At 46.4% G+C, this 20740-nt stretch overlaps 1 protein-coding gene across 3 annotated transcripts in view; it reads left to right on the top strand.

The window, feature by feature from the left end:
- The window catches only part of LOC135546226 (zinc finger protein neuro-d4-like), a 46582-nt gene that overhangs the window by 15087 nt on the left and 10755 nt on the right, over window positions 1-20740 (top strand). For 2 of the 3 annotated variants that reach the window (XM_064974480.1, XM_064974478.1), the window contains exons 2-8: window positions 1386-1415; window positions 2070-2230; window positions 3022-3129; window positions 3418-3545; window positions 9157-9252; window positions 10654-10732; window positions 11183-11314. In XM_064974480.1, coding sequence (XP_064830552.1) covers window positions 2146-2230; window positions 3022-3129; window positions 3418-3545; window positions 9157-9252; window positions 10654-10732; window positions 11183-11314 — 628 coding nt within the window. In that variant the 5' untranslated portion in view covers window positions 1386-1415; window positions 2070-2145. The remainder of the gene's footprint in view (window positions 1-1385; window positions 1416-2069; window positions 2231-3021; window positions 3130-3417; window positions 3546-9156; window positions 9253-10653; window positions 10733-11182; window positions 11315-20740) is intronic. The other variant, XM_064974479.1, reaches the window with a different exon arrangement.

Here is a 20740-nt window from a genome sequence, read left to right as displayed (position 1 = left end):
GGTTGGGATGGTGTTCTTCGGCTTGCAAGCATCCCCCTTTTTCCTCCAAACATAATGATGGTCATTATGGCCAAACAGTTCTATTTTTGTTTCGTCAGACCAGAGAACATTTCTCCAAAAAGTATGATATTTGTCCCCATGTGCAGTTGCAAACCGCAGTCTGACTTTTTTATGGCGCTTTTGGAGCAGTGGCTTCTTGCACGCACCAAAGTACGTTCATCTCTAGGAGACAGAACGCGTCTCCTTCCTGAGCGGTATGCCGGCTGCGTGGTCCCATGGTGTTCATACTTGCGTACTATTGTTTGTACAGATGAATGTGGTACCTTCAGGCATTTGGAAATTGCTCCCAAGGGTGAACCAAACTTGTGGAGGTCTACAATTATTTTTCTGAGATCTTGGCTGATTTCTTTTGATTTTCCCATGATGTCAAGCAAAGAGGCACTGAGTTTGAAGGTAGGTCTTGAAATACATGCACAGTTAAACCTCGAATTTACTCAAAGGATGTCAATTAGCCTATCAGAAGCTTCTAAAGCCATGACGTGATTTTCTGGAATTTTTCCAAGCTGTTTAAAGGCACAGTCAACTTAGCGTATGTAAACTTCTGACCCACCGGAATTGTGATACAGTGAATTATGAAATAATCTGTCTGTAAACGATTGTTGGAAAAATTACTTGTGTTATGCACAAAGTCGATGTCCTAACCGACTTGCCAAAACTATAGTTTGTTAACAAGAAATGTGTGGAGTGGTTGAAAAACGAGTTTTAATGACTCCAACCTAAGTGTATGTAAACTTCCGACTTCAACTGTATGTATTAACAGTATACTCTATCGTTGTAATTTTATATATTGTATAGGTGTAGCATCTTAATTTGATCACTCTTTTGTTGCTGAGAATTATAGATAAGCTTCGTGATTTACGTACATTCACTGAAAACCCTCACGTACACACGGTTATATTAACAGTATTGCACTTTTCATGTCTCTTCATTTTTACCGGTTAATAGCCTAACCACCAATCAAGCAACATTCTGGATTACACGTTCAAATCCTGTTTGTTGAAGGATTATTTTGCTGCGACAATATAGGTCAAATTAAGATCCTACATCTGTATAGTATACTGTATGGATAATGAGCCTATGTTCTACAGTACATATACTGTGATCTTATATGCTTTCTACTGTCAAATGTATGGTTGTGATCCTATATACTGTGTAGTCTATGAACAATATGCTTTATGTCTGCCATGGCTGGCAACCTTGGTGTTGTGACTGTGTTAGAGAAGCACCGGGAATAAAATAGGATGAGGAGGAGGAGGAGGAGGAGGAGGAGAGAGCAGAAGAGGAAGGCAGTGACTCACAGTGTCCCTCTATCTCTCTGTTCACAGGCAATCTGGAGGAACAGTCATTAAGAACAGGTAGGGAGGGAGGGGAGGAGGGAGGGGAGGGGAGAAGGGAGGGAGGGGGAGGGAGGGAGGGGAGAAGGGAGGGAGGGGGGGGAGGGAGGGAGGTGGGGGAGGTGGGGGGAGGTGGGTGCACAAGATAACAGACTAAATCAACTTTACAGGATACACTCTGACCCACGTTCACATCTACTACATAGATTTGCATTCATGTACAGTACAGATATACACATATTACTCTAGCGCTAAGTACCCACACGTATAACTATACACACACACACACACAGACATGATGTGATGTCTGGGAGGCAACAGTCTATTCTACCTCATCTGGCGATGCTGATAGCCTCTCTGTCCACACATTCAGAGCACTGTGTCTCACATTTCATCTGTCGCTACATCCACTGTGTGTGTGTGCGTGCGTGCGTGCGTGCCTGCGTGTGTCACTACTGATGCGTCTCTACATGCCCTGGCACAACACAACCCAGGCCCTCTGAGAAAACCACGGCCAGACACACAGAGAGAGACCGAGGAATGATACTGTACTTTGGCAAAACATGTATTTTCTCACTGTAGAGTGGGCATTATGCAATGTTGATCTGTGGGTCCTCAAATGACCTAGGTTAACAGGGCTCTCTCTCTTGCCTCCCTGTATCCGCTGTGTGCCAGTCTGGGCGAGGAGTTCTACAGAGAGGCCATCGAGCACTGCCGCAGCTACAATGCCCGCCTGTGTGCTGAGCGCTCCATGCGCCTGCCCTTCCTGGACTCCCAGACCGGCGTGGCACAGAGCAACTGCTACATCTGGATGGAGAAGAACCACCGCGGCCCAGGTGTGTGGGTGTGTGTAAGGCCTGTACTTGCCTGTGTGTGTTTACGTGTGTGTGTGTGTTTACGTGTGTGTGTGTGTGTTCCAGTGCATGCAGCCCTGTAATAAAACACAGGGTAAGAGGCAGCATGAAAAGGTATGAGGCCTGGTAAGAGGCAGCATGGAAAGGTATGAGGTCTGGGGTAGGGAGGTCTGGAACACATCCTCTGCTCTCAGCCCTTTGGTCTCTGTTGTTCCTCCCTCTCCTCCCTCTCTCTTCCTTTCTCTCCCCCCTCTCTCACACCCCTGTATAGTATCAGTGTGTCTGTGTGTTTCACAGGAGGTTGGTGGCACCTTATTAGATGAGGACGGGTTCGTCGTAATGGCTGGAGCCCTAATCAGTGGAACGGTATCAAAATACATTAAACACATGGTTTCCACGGTTACCAGGTGTTTGATGCCATTCCATTTGCGCCGTTCCAGACGCTAGTATGAGCCGTCCTCCCCTCAGCAGCCTCCACTGGTGTGTGTGTGTGTGTGTGTGTGTGTGAGTTTTGAGTTTGTGTGAGACTGTGTTGTTTTTACTGACATAAAAGGCCGATAGAGGTATTGCTTTGACAAGCAAATAAACCTCAACCAAAGAATTATGTTTGCACAAAAAAACAAACCTATTTTTGAAGTAGATATAAAAATGATATTCACCTACAGAATCATTGCAAGTAGATAACATCATCGCCTTAACGCCTTCACCATAGTTGTGTCTGCATTAGCAGCTTTTCACATGACTTCATTCCTCTGGCGTTGTTTGGCCCCCAGGTTTGGCCCCAGGACAGCTGTATACTTACCCTGCGCGCTGCTGGCGCAAGAAGAGACGGCTAAACATTCTGGAGGACCCGCGCCTCGGACCCATTGAGTTTAAGATCGGTACGAGACAGACATGAAAACCTGGAATTACCATGACTGCCTCATGGTCATGGCTGGAGTGGGATATGTGGAACGGTATCAAATACATCCGTGGTTTCCAGGTGTTTGATGCCATTCCATCCGCTCCGTTCCAGACAGTGTTAGGAGCTGTTGTGTTAGTCTGTCAGGGCAAAGTGATAGCTGGGGATGAAGTCTAACATGTATTAGCAGGGGGAGTGTTACTGTTATGTGTGTATTGGTGGGGGGATACTAACGTACGGTATGGTGTGTGTGTGTGTGTGTGTTCAGACTACGAGGCGTCTCTGAAGAAGGAAGGGGGCTTGCCCGAGGGGCCGGTGTTGGAGTCACTGCTCAGTGGAGAGACTCTGGACAAGAAGGTGGAGACCAAGGAAGAGGAACCTATGAGCGAGTGCCAGGTAAGAGGAGCTTCGAATCTCTCATGGTGGCCTGCACACACACACACACACACGCAAGTTCTAGTCTCCATCTCTCATGCTCTCTCCGAGCCCGCTGACATGTTCATCTTCACCTTGGAGTTGCTGTGTAGTTTCTTTCTTCTCCTCCCTCTCTCACTCTCACTCTTTATGCCTCTCTTGCTCCCTTTCTCTCCTCTCTCCTCTCTCTCCTCCCTCCTCTCTCTCCCCTCTCTCCTCTCTCTCCTCTTTAAGCTTTCTCCTCTCTCCTCCCTCCTCTCTCTTCTTTCTCTCCTTTCTCTCTCCTCTCTCTCCTCACTCTCTCTTCTTTCTCTCCTCTCTCTCTCTTTCCTCTCTCTCCTTTCTCCTCTCTCTCCTCTCTCCTCTTTCTCCTGTCTCCTCTCTCCACTCTCCACTCTCTTCTCACTCTACCTCTCTCGCTCTCTCTCTTCTCTCTCTCTCTCTCTCTCTCTCTCCACTCTCTTCTCTCTCTCCCTCTCTCTCTCTCTCTCTCCTCTTCTCTCTCTCTCTCCCCTCTCTGCTATCTCTCTCCTCTCTCCCTCTCCCTCCCTCTCATGGCTCCGTCTGTAGTATCAGTGACTCTGGTTGGCAGTGACACATCCCCTGCATCCATGACACTCCCCCACTGGCACAGTTCCTCTCCTCCTCCCCAGATGAAGTGTGTGTTTTGGACAGAGACTGTATGAGTGTGTGTTTAGGAGGGAGAGAGAGCGTGCTGATGTGTGTGTTTCTGAATCTGTGTGTGCCTGCTTCCTCTTCCGGATGAGCTGTCATCTCCTCTGTGAGCTCCGTGTCTCCAGTCCCTACCCCACCTGCTCCAGACGTCTTCCTTCCCTAAGGTCGACAATTAGCCAATTAGCGCTTCAATAAATGGCCCACACAGCAAGCCCGGGGCTCCGTTGGGGCTAGGCCTCTGACCCTGGGCCTTGCCTAGCTCCTGTACCCAGCAGGAAGCTAACAGAGGAGGGCTTTGGTTTCCTCCTCCATTACAGCTTCTCTGGGCCTTACCTAGCTCCTGTACCCAGCAGGAAGCTAACAGAGGAGGGCTTTGGTTTCCTCCTCCATTACAGCTTCTCTGGGCCATACCTAGCTCCTGTACCCAGCAGGAAGCTAACAGAGGAGGGCTTTGGTTTCCTCCTCCATTACAGCTTCTCTGGGCCTTACCTAGCTCCTGTACCCAGCAGGAAGCTAACAGAGGAGGGCTTTGGTTTCCTCCTCCATTACAGCTTCTCTGGGCCTTACCTAGCTCCTGTACCCAGCAGGAAGCTAACAGAGGAGGGCTTTGGTTTCCTCCTCCATTACAGCTTCTCTGGGCCTTACCTAGCTCCTGTACCCAGCAGGAAGCTAACAGAGGAGGGCTTTGGTTTCCTCCTCCATTACAGCTTCTCTGGGCCTTACCTAGCTCCTGTACCCAGCAGGAAGCTAACAGAGGAGGGCTTTGGTTTCCTCCTCCATTACAGCTTCTCTGGGCCTTACCTAGCTCCTGTACCCAGCAGGAAGCTAACAGAGGAGGGCTTTGGCTTCCTCCTCCATTACAGCTTCTCTGGGCCTTACCTTGCTCCTGTACCCAGCAGGAAGCTAACAGAGGAGGGCTTTGGTTTCCTCCTCCATTACAGCTTCTCTGGGCCTTGCCTAGCTCCTGTACCCAGCAGGAAGCTAACAGAGGAGGGCTTTGGTTTCCTCCTCCATTACAGCTTCTCTGGGCCTTGCCTAGCTCCTGTACCCAGCAGGAAGCTAACAGAGGAGGGCTTTGGTTTCCTCCTCCATTACAGCTTCTCTGGGCCTTGCCTAGCTCCTGTACCCAGCAGGAAGCTAACAGAGGAGGGCTTTGGTTTCCTCCTCCATTACAGCTTCTCTCCATATGCTCATTTTAGAGTTTGTTTTTTTGTCACCTCTCTTTGTTATTTGTCAAGGATACTTTCACAGGCCCATGTGTTGTACTTTCTATTTGCAGAATATGTTGATACTTTTTTGCCAATGAGAGGAAGTGTTTCTTTCACTCCTACATGAATAACAGCATAGTGTTCTCCTGGTCACTAGTAGTTTAAGGGGGAGGGGGGGGTGTTTGTGTTAAAAGGAGGGGAGGCCACCCTTACTGGTCTAATTTATTGATTGTCCTGTGGACTTACTGTCTCTGTGTCTCTCTTTGTCTCGGTGTCTCTTTCTGACTCGGTGTCTCTCTGTGTCTCTCTGTGTCTCTGTGTCTCTCTGTCTATGGGTCTCTCTCCATCTCTGTGTCTCACTCTGCCTCTGTGTCTCTCTCTGTCTCGGTGTCTCTCTCTGTCTCAGTGTCTCTCTCTGTCTCGGTGTCTCTCTCCATCTCCGTGTCTCTCTCTGTCTCGGTGTCTCTCTCTGTCTCGGTGTCTCTCTCTGTCTCGGTGTCTCTCTCTGTCTCTGTGTCTCTCTCTGTCTCAGTGTCTCCCCCCTTGTCTATGTGTCTCTCTGTGTCTCGGTGTCTCTCTCTGTCTCTGTGTCTCTCTCTGTCTCAGTGTCTCTCTTTGTCTCAGTGTCTCTCTCTGTCTCAGTGTCTCCCCCCTTGTCTATGTGTCTCTCTGTGTCTTGGTGTCTCTCTCTGTCTCTGTGTCTCTTTCTGACTCGCCGTCTCTCTCTGTCTCGGTGTCTCTTTCTGACTCGGTGTCTCTCTCTGTCTCTGTGTCTCTCTCTGTCTCGGTGTCTCTTTCTGACTCGGTGTCTCTCTGTCTCGGTGTCTCTTTCTGACTCGGCGTCTCTTTCTGACTCGGCGTCTCTTTCTGACTCGGCGTTTCTCTGTGTCTCTCTCTGTCTATGTGTCTCTCTCTGTCTCTGTGTCTCTTTCTGACTCGGTGTCTCTCTCTGTCTCTGTGTCTCTCTCTGTTTCGGTGTCTCTTTCTGACTCGGCGTTTCTCTGTGTCTCTCTCTGTCTATGTGTCTCTCTCTGTCTCGGTGTCTTTTTCTGACTCTGCGTCTCTTTCTGACTCGGCGTCTCTTTCTGACTCGCCGTCTCTCTCTGTCTCGGTGTCTCTTTCTGACTCGGTGTCTCTCTCTGTCTCTGTGTCTCTCTCTGTCTCGGTGTCTCTTTCTGACTCGGTGTCTCTCTGTCTCGGTGTCTCTTTCTGACTCAGCGTCTCTCTCTGTCTCTCTCTGTCTCTGTGTCTCTCTCTGTCTCTGTGTCTCTCTCTGTCTCGGTGTCTTTTTCTGACTCGGCGTCTCTTTCTGACTCTCTGTCTCTCTCTGTCTCTGTGTCTCTCTCTGTCTCTGTGTCTCTTTCTGACTCGGCGTCTCTCTATGTCTCTCTCTGTCTCGGTGTCTCTTTCTGACTCGGTGTCTCTGTCTCTGTGTCTCTGTCTCGGTGTCTCTTTCTGACTCGGTGTCTCTCTCTGTCTCTGTGTCTCTCTCTGTCTCTGTGTCTCTCTCTGTCTCTGTGTCTCTTTCTGACTCGACGTCTCTATGTTTCTCTCTGTGTCTCTGTGTCTCTGTCTATGGGTCTCTCTCTGTCTCGGTGTCTCTCTCTGTCTCGGTGTCTCTCTCTGTCTCTGTGTATCTCTCTCTCTGTATCTCTCTCTCTCTCTTTCTCTCCCTCTCTGTGTATCTCTCTCTCCCCTCTCTGTGTATCTCTCTCTCTGTGTATCTCTCTCTCTGTATCTCTCCCTGTATCTCTCTCTCTCTCTCTGTATCGCTCTGTATATCTCTGTATCTCTCTCTCTTTTTCTCTCTCTCTGTGTATCTCTCTCTCTCTGTATATCTTTCTCCCACTCTCTTTCTCTCTGTACCTCTCCCTCTCTGTGTGAATCTTTCTCCCTCTCTTTCTCTCTGTGTATCTCTCTCTCTCGCTCTCTCTGTGTATCTCTCTCTCTCTGTGTATCTCTCTCTCTGTGTATCTCTCTCTCTGTATCTCACTCTCTCTCTCTGTGTGTATCTCTCCTTCTCTCTGTATCTCTGTATCTCTCTCTCTCTCTCTGTCTCTCTCTCTCTCTTTCTGTATCTATCTCTCTCTTTCTGTATCTATCTCTCTCTCTCTGTATCTCTCTCTCTCTCTCACTCTCTCTCTCTCTCTCTCTCTCTCTCTCTCTGTGTATCTCTCTTTCACTCTGTATCTCTCTCTCTCTGTATATCTTTCTCCCTCTCTCTTTCTCTCTGTATCTTTCCATCTCTCTCTCTATGTATCTTTCTCCCTCTCTTTCTCTCTGTATCTTTCCATCTCTCTCTCTCTGTATATCTTTATCCCTCTCTCTTTCTCTCTGTATCTTTCCATCTCTCTCTCTATGTATCTTTCTCCCTCTCTTTCTCTCTGTATCTTTCCATCTCTCTCTCTCTGTATATCTTTATCCCTCTCTCTTTCTCTCTGTATCTTTCCATCTCTCTCTCTATGTATCTTTCTCCATCTCTTTCTCTCTGTATCTTTCAATCTCTCTCTATGTATCTTTCTCCATCTCTTTCTTTCTGTATCTTTCAATCTCTCTCTCTATGTATCTTTCTCCCTCTCTTTCTCTCTGTATCTCTCTCTGTGTCTCTCTTTCTCTCTGTATCTTTCCATCTCTCTCTCTATGTATCTTTCCATCTCTCTCTCTATGTATCTTTCTCCCTCTCTTTCTCTCTGTATCTCTCTATCTCTCTCTCTGTGTATCTTTCTCCCTCTCTTTCTCTCTGTATCTTTCCATCTCTTTCTCTCTGTATCTCTCCATCTCTTTCTCTCTGTATCTCTCTCTCTCTATGTATCTTTCTCCCTCTCTTTCTCTCTGTATCTTTCCATCTCTTTCTCTCTGTATCTCTCTCTCTCTATGTATCTTTCTCCCTCTCTTTCTCTCTGTATCTTTCCATCTCTTTCTCTCTGTATCTCTCTCTCTATGTATCTTTCTCCCTCTCTTTCTCTCTGTATCTCTCCATCTCTTTCTCTCTGTATATCTCTCTTTCTCTCTGTATCTCTCCATCTCCCTCTCTTTCTCTCTGTATCTCTCCATCTCTCTCTCTATGTATCTTTCTCCCTCTCTTTCTCTCTGTATCTCTCTCTGTGTATCTCTCTTTCTCTCTGTATCTCTCCATCTCTCTCTCTATGTATCTTTCTCCCTCTCTTTCTCTCTCTCTCTCTCTGTATCTCTCTCTCTCTCTCTGTGTATCTCTCTTTCTCTCTTTATCTCTCTCTCACTGTATATCTTTCTCCCTCTCTCTTTCTCTCTGTATCTTTCCATCTCTCTCTCTATGTATCTTTCTCCCTCTCTTTCTCTCTGTATCTCTCCATCTCTCTCTCTGTGTATCTTTCTCCCTCTCTTTCTCTCTGTATCTCTCCATCTCTCTCTCTGTGTATCTTTCTCCCTCTCTTTCTCTCTGTATCTCTCCATCTCTCTCTCTGTGTATCTTTCTCCCCCTCTTTCTCTCTGTGTATCTCTCTTTGTTTTTGTCCCATGTATGACCTGGTCCCTGTTTTATTGTACTGTTATCCAGTTGCAGCACAAGGAATTCACTGGGGTAGCTGCAGATTCTTTATTGGGGAGCTAGTGGAGATGCTAGGCTTATTTTGAGGGTGCTTCAGCACCGACAAGCCTCTCCCTGGAGCTCCTCCCTGCTGATATCTCGTCTGAGCTGCTCCTCTGATATTCTGGTGTGTCTTCTGCTTCAGAAGTTGCTGGTCGGTGATTTCCCCCATGAACTGGAAGCGGAGGAGATGGAAGAGGACGTCCCCAAACGCAAGAACCGCAAGAACCGCGAAGGACGGGTAAGACGAGGGAACCACACAGGACGATACAGCCATCTACTGTACCTGTATGTTGTCACTGCATAGGGCAACATGTTCCTCTCGCAAATACACAAGAGTGCTATGAGTTCATGCACCGCAACATTTTACATAAATGGGAGATCTGAAACTTCAGCTTCCAATTGCATCGCATGTAGTGTGTATCCATGTGTATAGCAAAACTGCTTCAACTAAACTTCCTTCTCACATTTTGCTCATATTGTAATTTCACTCCTCCTGTCTATTTGAAATGTAACGGTATTTGAAATGTTACTGTATTTGAAAAGTTACTTGAATTTGAATTGTTAATTTAATTTCACTCATCCTCTCTTTTCTCTTTCAACTTCCCGTTAACACTTTGCTATTTATCAAGAGAAGTAACTTATAGAAAAACCATTAATGGAGGTAAAACAGCCGGTCAACTGATCCATCGCCCTGAATGAGACAGTTACAGGCTTCCTCCCTCCATCCAATTCCCTTCACATTTCAGAGAGCTCGCTGACTCTCTTGTCTAGTACGTAGGACCCGCTGTGAGTTATGCAAACTCCAGCCTCTCAAGTGGTGCTATCAAATCCTCGTGGAAGCCCTCTCCCTCTCCTCCTGCTGTACTGAGAGGGTGAGGGGAATCATCGGCAGCTCCTTAATCCATTCTAGCTCCTCTGCTCTGGCTGGCTCTCTTCTCTCCTCTTCACTCCTCTTCTGTTCTCTTCTCCTTCCGCTCCTCTCTCTCCTGCCCGCTCCTCTTCTCTCAGGCAGTCAGACATACAGTAGCAGCCGTACACTGAGTACCAGGAAGCCCCCCCCTCTCAGCTTTAAAGATATAACAGATACATATTCATATCTCAGTTCACTATACTCAATTCGTACATTTTGGGAGGGAGGTTGGAAACAAGTCATTATTGCAGGTGTTTTAGTAGTGTATGAGTGGCCGTGTGGGCATTAGATACAGGACATTGTATGCACAGTATTTCGACATGCAGTGAGTTATCAGATCACGTACGTGGATGCATTCTAAATAACTCTTATTAGACGAGAAAGGCGTCTCTCTCTCTCTCTCCGTCCTGTGTGAAGCCTCGCTGCAGGCTGTAACGCTGTATCTGTCATCCAAACAGCCATGTTGTTCATTGGAGCTTGAAGTTCCCTGGAAGGTGTCATCAACCCCGCCTGTCTGAGGAAAGAGTGATTAGAGTGGGGGGGGGGGGGGGGGGGCTGTTAAAGTAGCAGATGATTATGGTGTGTGTGTGTGTGTGTGTGTGTGTGGTTCGTGTGTGTGTGTGTGTGTGTGTGTGTGTGTGTGTGTGTGTGTGTGTGTGTGTGTGTGTGTGTGTGTGTGTGTGTGTATAGAGTGTGAACTCCATTCACCCGTCTGTGTTCTCGCTGCAGGCCTGTGGTGTAGGGGGTATGAGGAAGAGACAAGAACCCAGCACCATTGAGGACAGGGACAAGCCGTACGTCTGTGACAGTGAGTATCACACAAGCGCACGTGAACACACACACACATGCGCGCACAGACACACACACACACCATGTCTAAGAGCCATAGACAACATTCTTACTGCAGGCTAAACTACGCTGGCAAGCATATGGCTGCTGTCTCCACTCTGCACGAAGCAAGCATTTCTCTCACTGCCAATGTTAAGGGGACAACTCCTCTAGTGGGAATGAGAGCGCTGTTAAGGCTGCTAGAACAACAAGCGTTTAACGGGAACACTATAGAGCAATCTATCGAGCAATATTCCAACTGAAACGGTGACATGGCATTAGCTCTCGATGGATCAGCATTCATTCATTGTGAGTGTATCTATTTTCAGTGGCGCACGATTGATAGATATGGTATAAGTATGTTATGCTGATTGTATTGGGCTACATTTAGTTATGTCTCTTGATTTTTTTGTGTGTGTGTGTGTTCCAGTCTGTGGGAAGCGCTATAAAAACCGCCCGGGCCTGAGCTACCACTACACTCACACACACCTAGCGGACGAGGAGGGAGAGGAGGACTCTGAGAGACACACCCTGCCCTTCCAGCGCAAGAACAACCACAAGCGTGAGTCCATGTGTTACAGCGGGCTCTACGCTCTACCCTGAGGCTGGCTGCTACGCTCTGGCTGCCTATGTCAGGCTGGCTGCTACACTATGTCATGTGTTACAGCGGGCTCTACGCTCTACCCTGAGGCTGGCTGCTACACTATGCTACACTATGTCATGTGTTACAGCGGGCTCTACGCTGTACCCTGAGGCTGGCTGCTACACTATGTCATGTGTTACAGCGGGCTCTACGCTGGCTGCTGGCTGCTACACTATGTCATGTGTTACAGGCTGGCTGGCTGCTACACTATGTCATGTGTTACAGCGGGCTCTACGCTCTACCCTGAGGCTGGCTGCTACACTATGTCATGTGTTACAGCGGGCTCTACGCTGTACCCTGAGGCTGGCTGCTACACTATGTCATGTGTTACAGCGGGCTCTACGCTGTACCCTGAGGCTGGCTGCTACACTATGTCATGTGTTACAGCGGGCTCTACGCTCTACCCTGAGGCTGGCTGCTGCACTATGTCATGTGTTACAGCGGGCTCTATGCTCTACCCTGAGGCTGGCTGCTGCACTATGTCATGTGTTACAGCGGGCTCTACGCTCTACCCTGAGGCTGGCTGCTGCACTATGTCATGTGTTTCAGCGGGCTCTGCGCTCTACCCTGAGGCTGGCTGCTGCACTATGTCATGTACCCTCCGCTCTCATGTCACGTCAGAGTAACCCACGCTGGACGCAGTATCCTACAGAATGTTCAATGTAGTAGCATTTCTGTCTGTCTGCATGTCTGTGATGCTGTTTGTCTAGCCTGGCCCTGAATTGGACGGTGTTAATTGGCTGAGCAGGGACATTGAGAGGAAGTGTGTCGGGAGGGGGGGGGGGGGGTCTTTTTGTTCCCCTCTCTCCCCCGGCCCGTTCCATGTCCGAGGTTGGTCATTTACACTGAGCAAGGCTGCATCCCAAATGGCACTTTGTAGGGAATAGGGTGTCATTTGGGACGCTGGCAGAAACACAGCTGTAGTCGTCCCCACATCAATGTCCTTGTAGAAAAATACCCATTTACCTCCTGGAGTTAATTGGCTGAGTGCTGGTTTAGATTGGCCTGTCTTAGTGGATTGTCCGTCACTGGGTCCTGGTGCTGATGCTTGTGCTCTGTGTTGTGTCGTGTTTGTGCTGCAGTTTCAGGACTCTGCAGGGTGAAAGAGAAGACATTGGTTGCATTTGAGAGGTTTATTATCCTCCTCTCTTCTCCTCCTGCTACACACACTCACTCACACACTCACACACACACTCACACACACACTCACACACACACTCACTCACACACTCACTCACACTCACACACTCACTCACACACTCACTCACACACACTCACACACTCACTCACACACTCACACACTCACTCACTCACACACTCACTCACTCACACACACTCACTCACTCACACACACTCACTCACTCACACACTCACTCACACACTCACTCACACACACACTCACACACTCACTCACTCACACACACACACACTCACTCACTCACTCACTCACTCACACACACACTCACACACTCACGCACTCACTCACACACTCACTCACACACACACTCACTCACACGCACACTCACTCACACACACACGCACTCACACACACTCACACACTCACTCACACACTCACTCACTCACACACACACACACTGCACGCACTCACTCACACACTCACTCATACACTCACTCACACACTCACTCACACACGCACGCACTCACACACTCACACACTCACTCACACGCACGCACGCACTCACTCACACACTTACACACTCACTCACACACTCACACATGCACGCACTCACTCACTCACACAGGCACGCACGCACGCACGCACTCACTCACGCACGCACGCACTCACTCACACACGCACGCACGCATGCACTCACACACACACTCACTCACCCACTCACACACTCACTCACTCACTCACGCATGCACTCACACACATACTCACTCCCTCACTCACTCACACACTCACTCACACACACACACTCACCAATACATGCACAAAACTCAATCCTCTTGTGAAATGAAAATAGAAGCCTATTGTTTGTGTGGGTGTTTCTATCTTATGGTTTTCCCAATATGCTCAGTGTCAAGTTGCAGATGCACCCCCTCCTTTATATTACACCATATATAATGATATTACTATGAATGGTTATAATGAAACTGGTCCATACATTATTCATGTAATATTCTCCCTAAAATGTGGCTAGACTAGAGTCTGTAAGCCTGGTTCAGGCAAAGTTAAAGAAAACTATATTTTAGTATTTGTTGCATTAGTCCATTGTTGATTTAGTCCCAGAATGATTTGCATGTCCGCAATCATGTTTTCAAGACATATTTTGAAATGCAGAACTTTCAAAATGCAGAAACCCAAATGGAGTAGAAGATTTGCTGAAATCCAAAGTCTCTTTCTTCTTTTTTAAATGTAGTTATTTTACCCCACATCATCCTCTCCCTCTTTTCTCTTACTCTCTCTCCCCCTCTTCTCTCTGACTCTCTCTCCCCCTCTTCTCTCTGACTCTCTCTCCCCCTTCTCTCTGACTCTCTCTCCCCCTCTCTCTCTGACTCCCCCCCTCTTCTCTCTGATTCTCTCTCCCCCTCTTCTCTCTGACTCTCTCTCCCCCTCTTCTCTCTGACTCTCTCTCCCCCTCTTCTCTCTGACTCTCTCTCCCCCACTTCTCTCTGATTCTCTCTCCCACTCTTCTCTCTGATTCTCTCTCCCACTCTTCTCTCTGACTCTCTCTCCCCCTCTTCTCTCTGACTCTCTCTCCCCCTCTTCTCTCTGACTCTCTCTCCCCCTCTTCTCTCTGACTCTCTCTCCCCTCTTCTCTCTGACTCTCTCTCCCCTCTTCTCTCTGACTCTCTCTCCCACTTCTCTCTGACTCTCTCTCCCCCTTTCTCTCGGACTCTCTCTCCCCCTCTTCTCTCTGACTCTCTCTCCCCCTCTTCTCTCTGACTCTCTCTCCCACTCTTCTCTCTGACTCTCTCTCCCCCTCTTCTCTCTGACTCTCTCTCCCACTCTTCTCTCTGATTCTATCTCCCACTCTTCTCTCTGACTCTCTCTCCCACTCTTCTCTCTGATTCTCTCTCCCACTCTTCTCTCTGACTCTCTCTCCCCCTCTTCTCTCTGACTCTCTCTCCCCCTCTTCTCTCCGACTCTCTCTCCCTCTCTCCCTCTCTCCGTTTCCCATCAGTTTGATGAATGACAGATTATTCCACAAGGAGATGAGATTCGCTCTTTCCCTCTCTCTCTCTCTCACGGTTCACCATGCTTTCTTTCCTCTCCCTCTTCTCTCTGACTCTCTCTCGCTCTCCATTTCTTTCTCTCTGCTTTTGTCTTGTGATTTATCCATCGCTTGTTTTTTTCCTTCATTTCTTTTCTATATTTATTTCCATTGCAGGATTTGAAGCCGATTGTTCAATTGAACTGCAGCATAGAAATTCATGGCTGCCTCTCGATTTTTTTTTCTTCATGAAGTGACAGAGGCAGGGGGGGTGGGGGCTGGGGGCTGGGGGCTGGTTTTGGGCATTGATGTGACGGGGGACTGAGGAGTGATAGAGGAGGGGAGGGGGGGGTGTTTACTTTAGAGGTCGGCCCTCTGGTGTGCACCTGAAAATTGGTTTTGTGAGCAGAAAGAGTCAAGCCAGTTCTCGTTAAGTCCTCTCCCCAAAACAGAATTGAGATTCCGAGTCTGGTTTATCTGGACGGACAGACGGTCGGAGGAGTGAGAGCAGGAGGGGGGGATGGAGGGAGGGATGGGGGGATGGAGGGATGTAGAGGTGTAACATGTAATTGAGCCCTTTGAAGGTCAGCGTCCTTTTGTTCCTGTTTTTCTTTTTTAATATATTTATTTATTTTAAAATTCTTTCCCAGTTTCACCTCGCTCACAAAATGGCTTCGCTCACCTTGCTCCGCCACTGTGAGAAGGAATCCTTGTGATCAGCTATAAGGACAAAATTAATTATGTATCAAACCTAAAATGGCGTCCTGGCTGTCTCTGTTCTTTCTCTTTTTCTCGCTCTCTCTGTCTGTCTGTGGGATAGAATACTATAAGTGGAATGAGATCTATGGAGTCTGGTGGTTGGTTCTGTTCCAGCATATTCACATGTGATGAAAGTCCTGCAGTAAGAGAGAGCGAGTGGTCTTTTTAATGAGAGTCTAGTGACAGTGACAGTGGAGGGCCTGTGTCACTGTGTCATTGTAGGGATGGCAAACGTTCAGGCAGCTGCACAGACACGATAGAAGCTCCAGTCTAGAGCGCCCAGTTCAATTGTATGTAGTTGTTGCAATATTTTGTGAGTGGGCAACATATACTATCATCCAAAATGGACAAGTTGAATTATTTTGCCATATTAAATGATTTTATAATGCGCTAATGTGGACAGTTTGTGTTACTACCTTACACAAACTCGCATTTACAATTGAGTGATTTTGACCTCAGATTGTTGATGTTAATATAACAGTTTATGGTCATCAAGATAAAACTAAATAAATGTCTTTAAACAGATAACTATACTGAACAAATATATAAACACAACATGTAAAGTGTTGGTCCCATGTTTCATGAGCTGAAATAATAAGATCCCATATATTTTCCATTCGCACAAAAAGCTTATTTCTCTAAAATGTTGTGAACACATTTGTTAACATCCCTGTTAGTGAGCATTTCTCCTTTACCAAGATAATCCATCCACCTGACAGGTGTGGCATATCAAGAAGCTGATTAAACAGCATGATCATTACACAGGTGCACCTTGTGCTGGGGACCATACACGGCTACTCTAAAATGTGCAGTTTTATCAGAGTATTTCTGTCTATAATAAAGTCCTTTTGTAGGGAAAAACTCATTTTGATTGGCTGCACTCCTGCCCAGTCATGTGAAATCCATAGATTAGGGCCTAATTCATTTATTCCAATTGACTGATTTCCTCATACGAACTGTAACTCAGTAAAATCTTTGAAATTGTTGCATGTTGCGTTTTATGTTTTTGTTCAGTATATATTTGGTTTGGTACCATTGATTAACTCGTACGCACCTGTCCATCGCATTATTTAAAACGCAGTTGTGAAATTCAAACTCAAATGGCGAGGGAAAATGGGGGCGCTCTCTTTATAAAATCCACCGGCCACAAACAAATATGTGGATTTGACATTCAAGCGATCACTCAAAGAGTCTGTTGAGACCTACCCATGGAGAGATGATTCAGTGAAATTATCCAGTCCAAAATGTGTTGTATTTCCTTCTGCGTATTGGCCAGCTACTGTAAACATTGTCCCACAAGGAAGTGAGTTGATAAAAACAGGTTCTCATCCATCGACAGGTATATCTAGTATACCCAGAGCACAAATGGCACATGTAGTGGCAGTGAATTGTCCCAGTACCATTGATTTCCACACAATATTGACGTGAGTGATTCATCTGCGCATTGATTACAGTAGCACAAGCTAATCAATTTTAGTCTGCGTGAGAAGTTAAGGTACAAATTTAGCAATTTACAAGTTATCTGTGTGTGTGTGTGTGTGTGTGTGTGTGTGTGTGTGTGTGTGTGTGTGTGTGTGTGTGTGTGTGTGTGTGTGTGTGTGTGTGTGTAATTAGTCTTGAACATATCACAACTTTTTTCAGCATATTGATTATGAATTTATTTGGACATTTAAAACTGCAGTTTTGACACTTGGCTATATAGAGTTGAAATCGGACGTTTACATACACCTTAGCCAAAGACATTTAAACTCAGTTTTTCACAATTCCTGACATTTAATCATAGTAAAAATTCCCTTTCTTAGGTCAGTTAGGATCACCATTTTATTTTAAGAATGTGAAATGTCAGAATAATAATAGAGAGAATGATTTATTTCAGCTTTTATTTTTTTCATCACATTCCCAGTGGGTCAGAAGTTTACATACACTCAATTAGTATTTGGTAGCATTGCCTTTAAATTGTTTAACTTGGGTCAAATGTTTCGGGTAGCCTTCCACAAGCTTCCCACAATAAGTTGGGTGAATGTTGGCCCATTCCTCCTGACAGCGCTGGTGTAACTGAGTCAGGTTTGTAGGCTTCCTTGCTCACACGCACTTTTAAGTTCTGCCCACACATTTTCTATGGGATTGAGGTCAGATATTACTGATGGCCACTCCAATACCTTGGCTTTGTTGTCCTTAAGCCATTTTGCCACAACTTTGTAAGTATGCTTGGGGTCATTGTCCATTTGGAAGACCCATTTGTGACTAAGCTTTAACTTCCTGACTGATGTCTTAAGATGTTGCTTCAATATATCCATGTACTTTTCCTACTTCATGATGCCATCTATTTTGTGAAGTGCACCAGTGCCTCCTGCAGCAAAGCACCCCCACAACATGATGCTGCCACCCCCGTGCTTCACGGTTGGGATGGTGTTCTTCGGCTGGCAAGCCTCCCCCTTTTCCTCCAAACATAACGATGGTCATTATGGCCAAACAGTTCTATTTTTGTTTCCTCAGACCAGAGGACATTTCTCCAAAAAGTACCATCTTTGTCCCCATGTGCAGTTGCAAACCGTAGTCTGGCTTTTTTATGGCGATTTTGGAGCAGTGGCTTCTTCCCTGCTGAGCGGCCTTTCAGGTTATGTCGATATAAGACTCGTTTTACCGTGGATATAGATACTTTTGTACCTGTTTCCTCCAGCATCTTCACAGGGTCCTTTACTGTTGTTCTGGAATTGATTTGCACTTTTCGCACCAAAGTACGTTCATCTCTAGGACACAGAATGCGTCTCCTTCCTGAGAGGTATGACGGCTGCGTGGTCCCATGGTGTTTATACTTGCGTACTATTGTTTGTACAGATGAACGTTGTACAGATGAATGTGGTACCTTCAGGCGTTTGAATATTGCTCCCAAGGATGAACCAGACTTGTGGAGGTCTACATTTTTCTTCTGAGGTCTTGGCTGATTTCTTTAGATTATCCCATGATGTCAAGCAAAGATGCACTGAGTTTGAAGGTAGGCCTTGAAATACATGCACAGTTAAACCTCCAATTGACTCAAATGATGTCAATTAGCGTATCAGAAGCTTCTAAAGCCATGACATTTTCTGGAATTTTCCAAACTGTTTAAAGGCACAGTCAACTTAGTGTATGTAATCTTCTGACCCACCGGAATTGTGATACAGTGAATTATGAAATAATCTGTCTGTAAACGATTGTTGGAAAAATTACTTGTGTCATGCACAAAGTCGATGTCCTAACCGACTTGCCAAAACTATAGTTTGTTAACAAGAAATGCGTGGACTGGTTGAAAAACGAGTTTTAATGACTCCAACCTAAGTGTATGTAAACTTCCGACTTCAACTGTATAAAAACAGGAAGCAGCAACAGTATAATTTTCAACTTATGTTTGAGGAATCTATAATCGTACTTTTAACATTTTTTTCCCAACATTAATCAACTGAATCAGGTAAAAACTACTGAATGAACCCCATAACTTGCTCTGATTTATTGATTTTGATGCTATAAGTGAAATACTGAAAAATTAGTTTGTCCTGGCTAGTCATTGTGTCCGTACTGTAGCAGACAGGTACAGGACAGAGTAGCCTATAGGGGAGACTGAGTAGTGATGCAGGCTGAGAGAGGACATGGGTGGTGGGGGCGGGGCAGTACCGTCACGACAACACGGACCCGGAACATACAAAACACACCACCTGAACACACTACATGATCAGCATAGTCAGTCCCAGTTGCTCAGTCCTTTGCTTGCTGTAAATGGGGCTGGGACTTTGTCTACCAGATTTCCCCACCTTGGTAAGGAATGCCTCTTATCAGAGAGAAGACCATTCTGGGCTTTACCAAGTTACTTCCTCAACCTCAACCATCACCTTTAGCTGTAATTGTGGTCTGGTTTCCTCCTGAACTTTCCACATGCTGGTGCCAGTGCTGGTACAGTAGCTTCCTACATAGCCAGACCAGCTCACGCTGCCTGCCGCCCCGCCACTGCACTGCCTCCTCTACTGCAACAAAGCAGGAAGAGAAAACGGCTGTTGCCTAGCAATCCGGTTGCTATAGTGACAGGCTGGGTTCCCTCCTAAAGAGTATGTTGTTATGTACATTGAGTAGGGAGGGGAAGAGGGGAGGGAGTGAAATTTGGCTTTGGATGGGTTGAAACGGAGGGGGCAGAGGAGTTCATTAAATGCAACAGAAAGAAGAAAGCGAGAGAGAGAGAGTGAAAGAAGGAGAGTGAGAGTAAAGAATTCTCTTTATGATTTATCATATATATTACCCCAGACAGGGAGAAGGCAGGCTGATATTGCACTGCTTCATTTGGTATTCTGTATTAACAGAGGAGAGGCTTGCCGGGTTAGGTTTGGATCCTCAGTCATTTGGCCATCTTAGTATAACCCCCCCATCCTGCTCATGAAAACATGTCTGTCTGTCAGAGCCTAGACACACACAAACAAACAACCTATATCTTACTAGGATATCTTATATGTACTGTACTGTATACCTATGTTGCTGTCTAAATTCCAGTGTTTCCTCAGTATTGATTGGGCGGGTCAGACAATGGGACCTAACTGCGGCTAAGAGTCTGAGTTTAGGGGCTTTTTAAACAGGATTTTACATTGTAGAATAATAGTGAAGACATCAAAACTATGACCCAAAAAGTGTTCAACAAATCAAAATATATCTTATATTTGAGATTCTTCAAAGTAGCCACCCTTTGCCTTGATGATAGCTTTGCACACTCTTGGCATTCTCTCAACCAGCTTCACCTGGCATGCTTTTCCAACAGTCTTGAAGGAGTTCCCACATACAGTATGCTGAGCACTTGTTGGGTGCTTTTCTTTCACTCTGCGGTCCAACTCATCCCAAACCATCTCAATTGAGTTGAGGTCGGGTGATTGTGGAGGCCAGGTCATCTGATGTGGCACTCTATCACTCTCCTTCTTGGTCAAACAGCCCTTACACAGCCTGGAGGTGTGTTTTGGGTCATTGTCCTTTTGAAAAACAAATGATAGTCCCACTAAGATCAAACCAGATGGGATGGCGTATCACTGTAGAACGCTGTGGTAGCCATGCTGGTTAAGTGTGCCTTGAATTCTAAATAACTCACTGATAGTGTCACCAGCAAAGCACACTCATACAATCACACCACCTCCTCCATGCTTCACGGTGGTAACACGCATGCAGAAAATAGGTCAAATAAAGAAACACCATTGAATGAGAAGGTGTGTCCAAACTTTTGACTGGTACTGTGTATATATATATATATAAAATAAATACATTTGTATGTACTGCCGCCCCATAGTGTGTGCAGGTCAGTGTGATTACAGTGCAGCCAAAGATCAAGTTTTATTATGCACCAAAATCTCCACCGTCCTCTCGCTTTACAATGTCATTCTGTTTCAGACCCACAATGCAC

This window comes from Oncorhynchus masou, chromosome 9, assembly GCF_036934945.1.
Source record: "Oncorhynchus masou masou isolate Uvic2021 chromosome 9, UVic_Omas_1.1, whole genome shotgun sequence".
NCBI lineage: Eukaryota > Metazoa > Chordata > Actinopteri > Salmoniformes > Salmonidae > Oncorhynchus > Oncorhynchus masou.
Note: the sequence above shows the minus strand (reverse complement) of the source record. Positions and strands in the feature narration are given on the sequence as shown.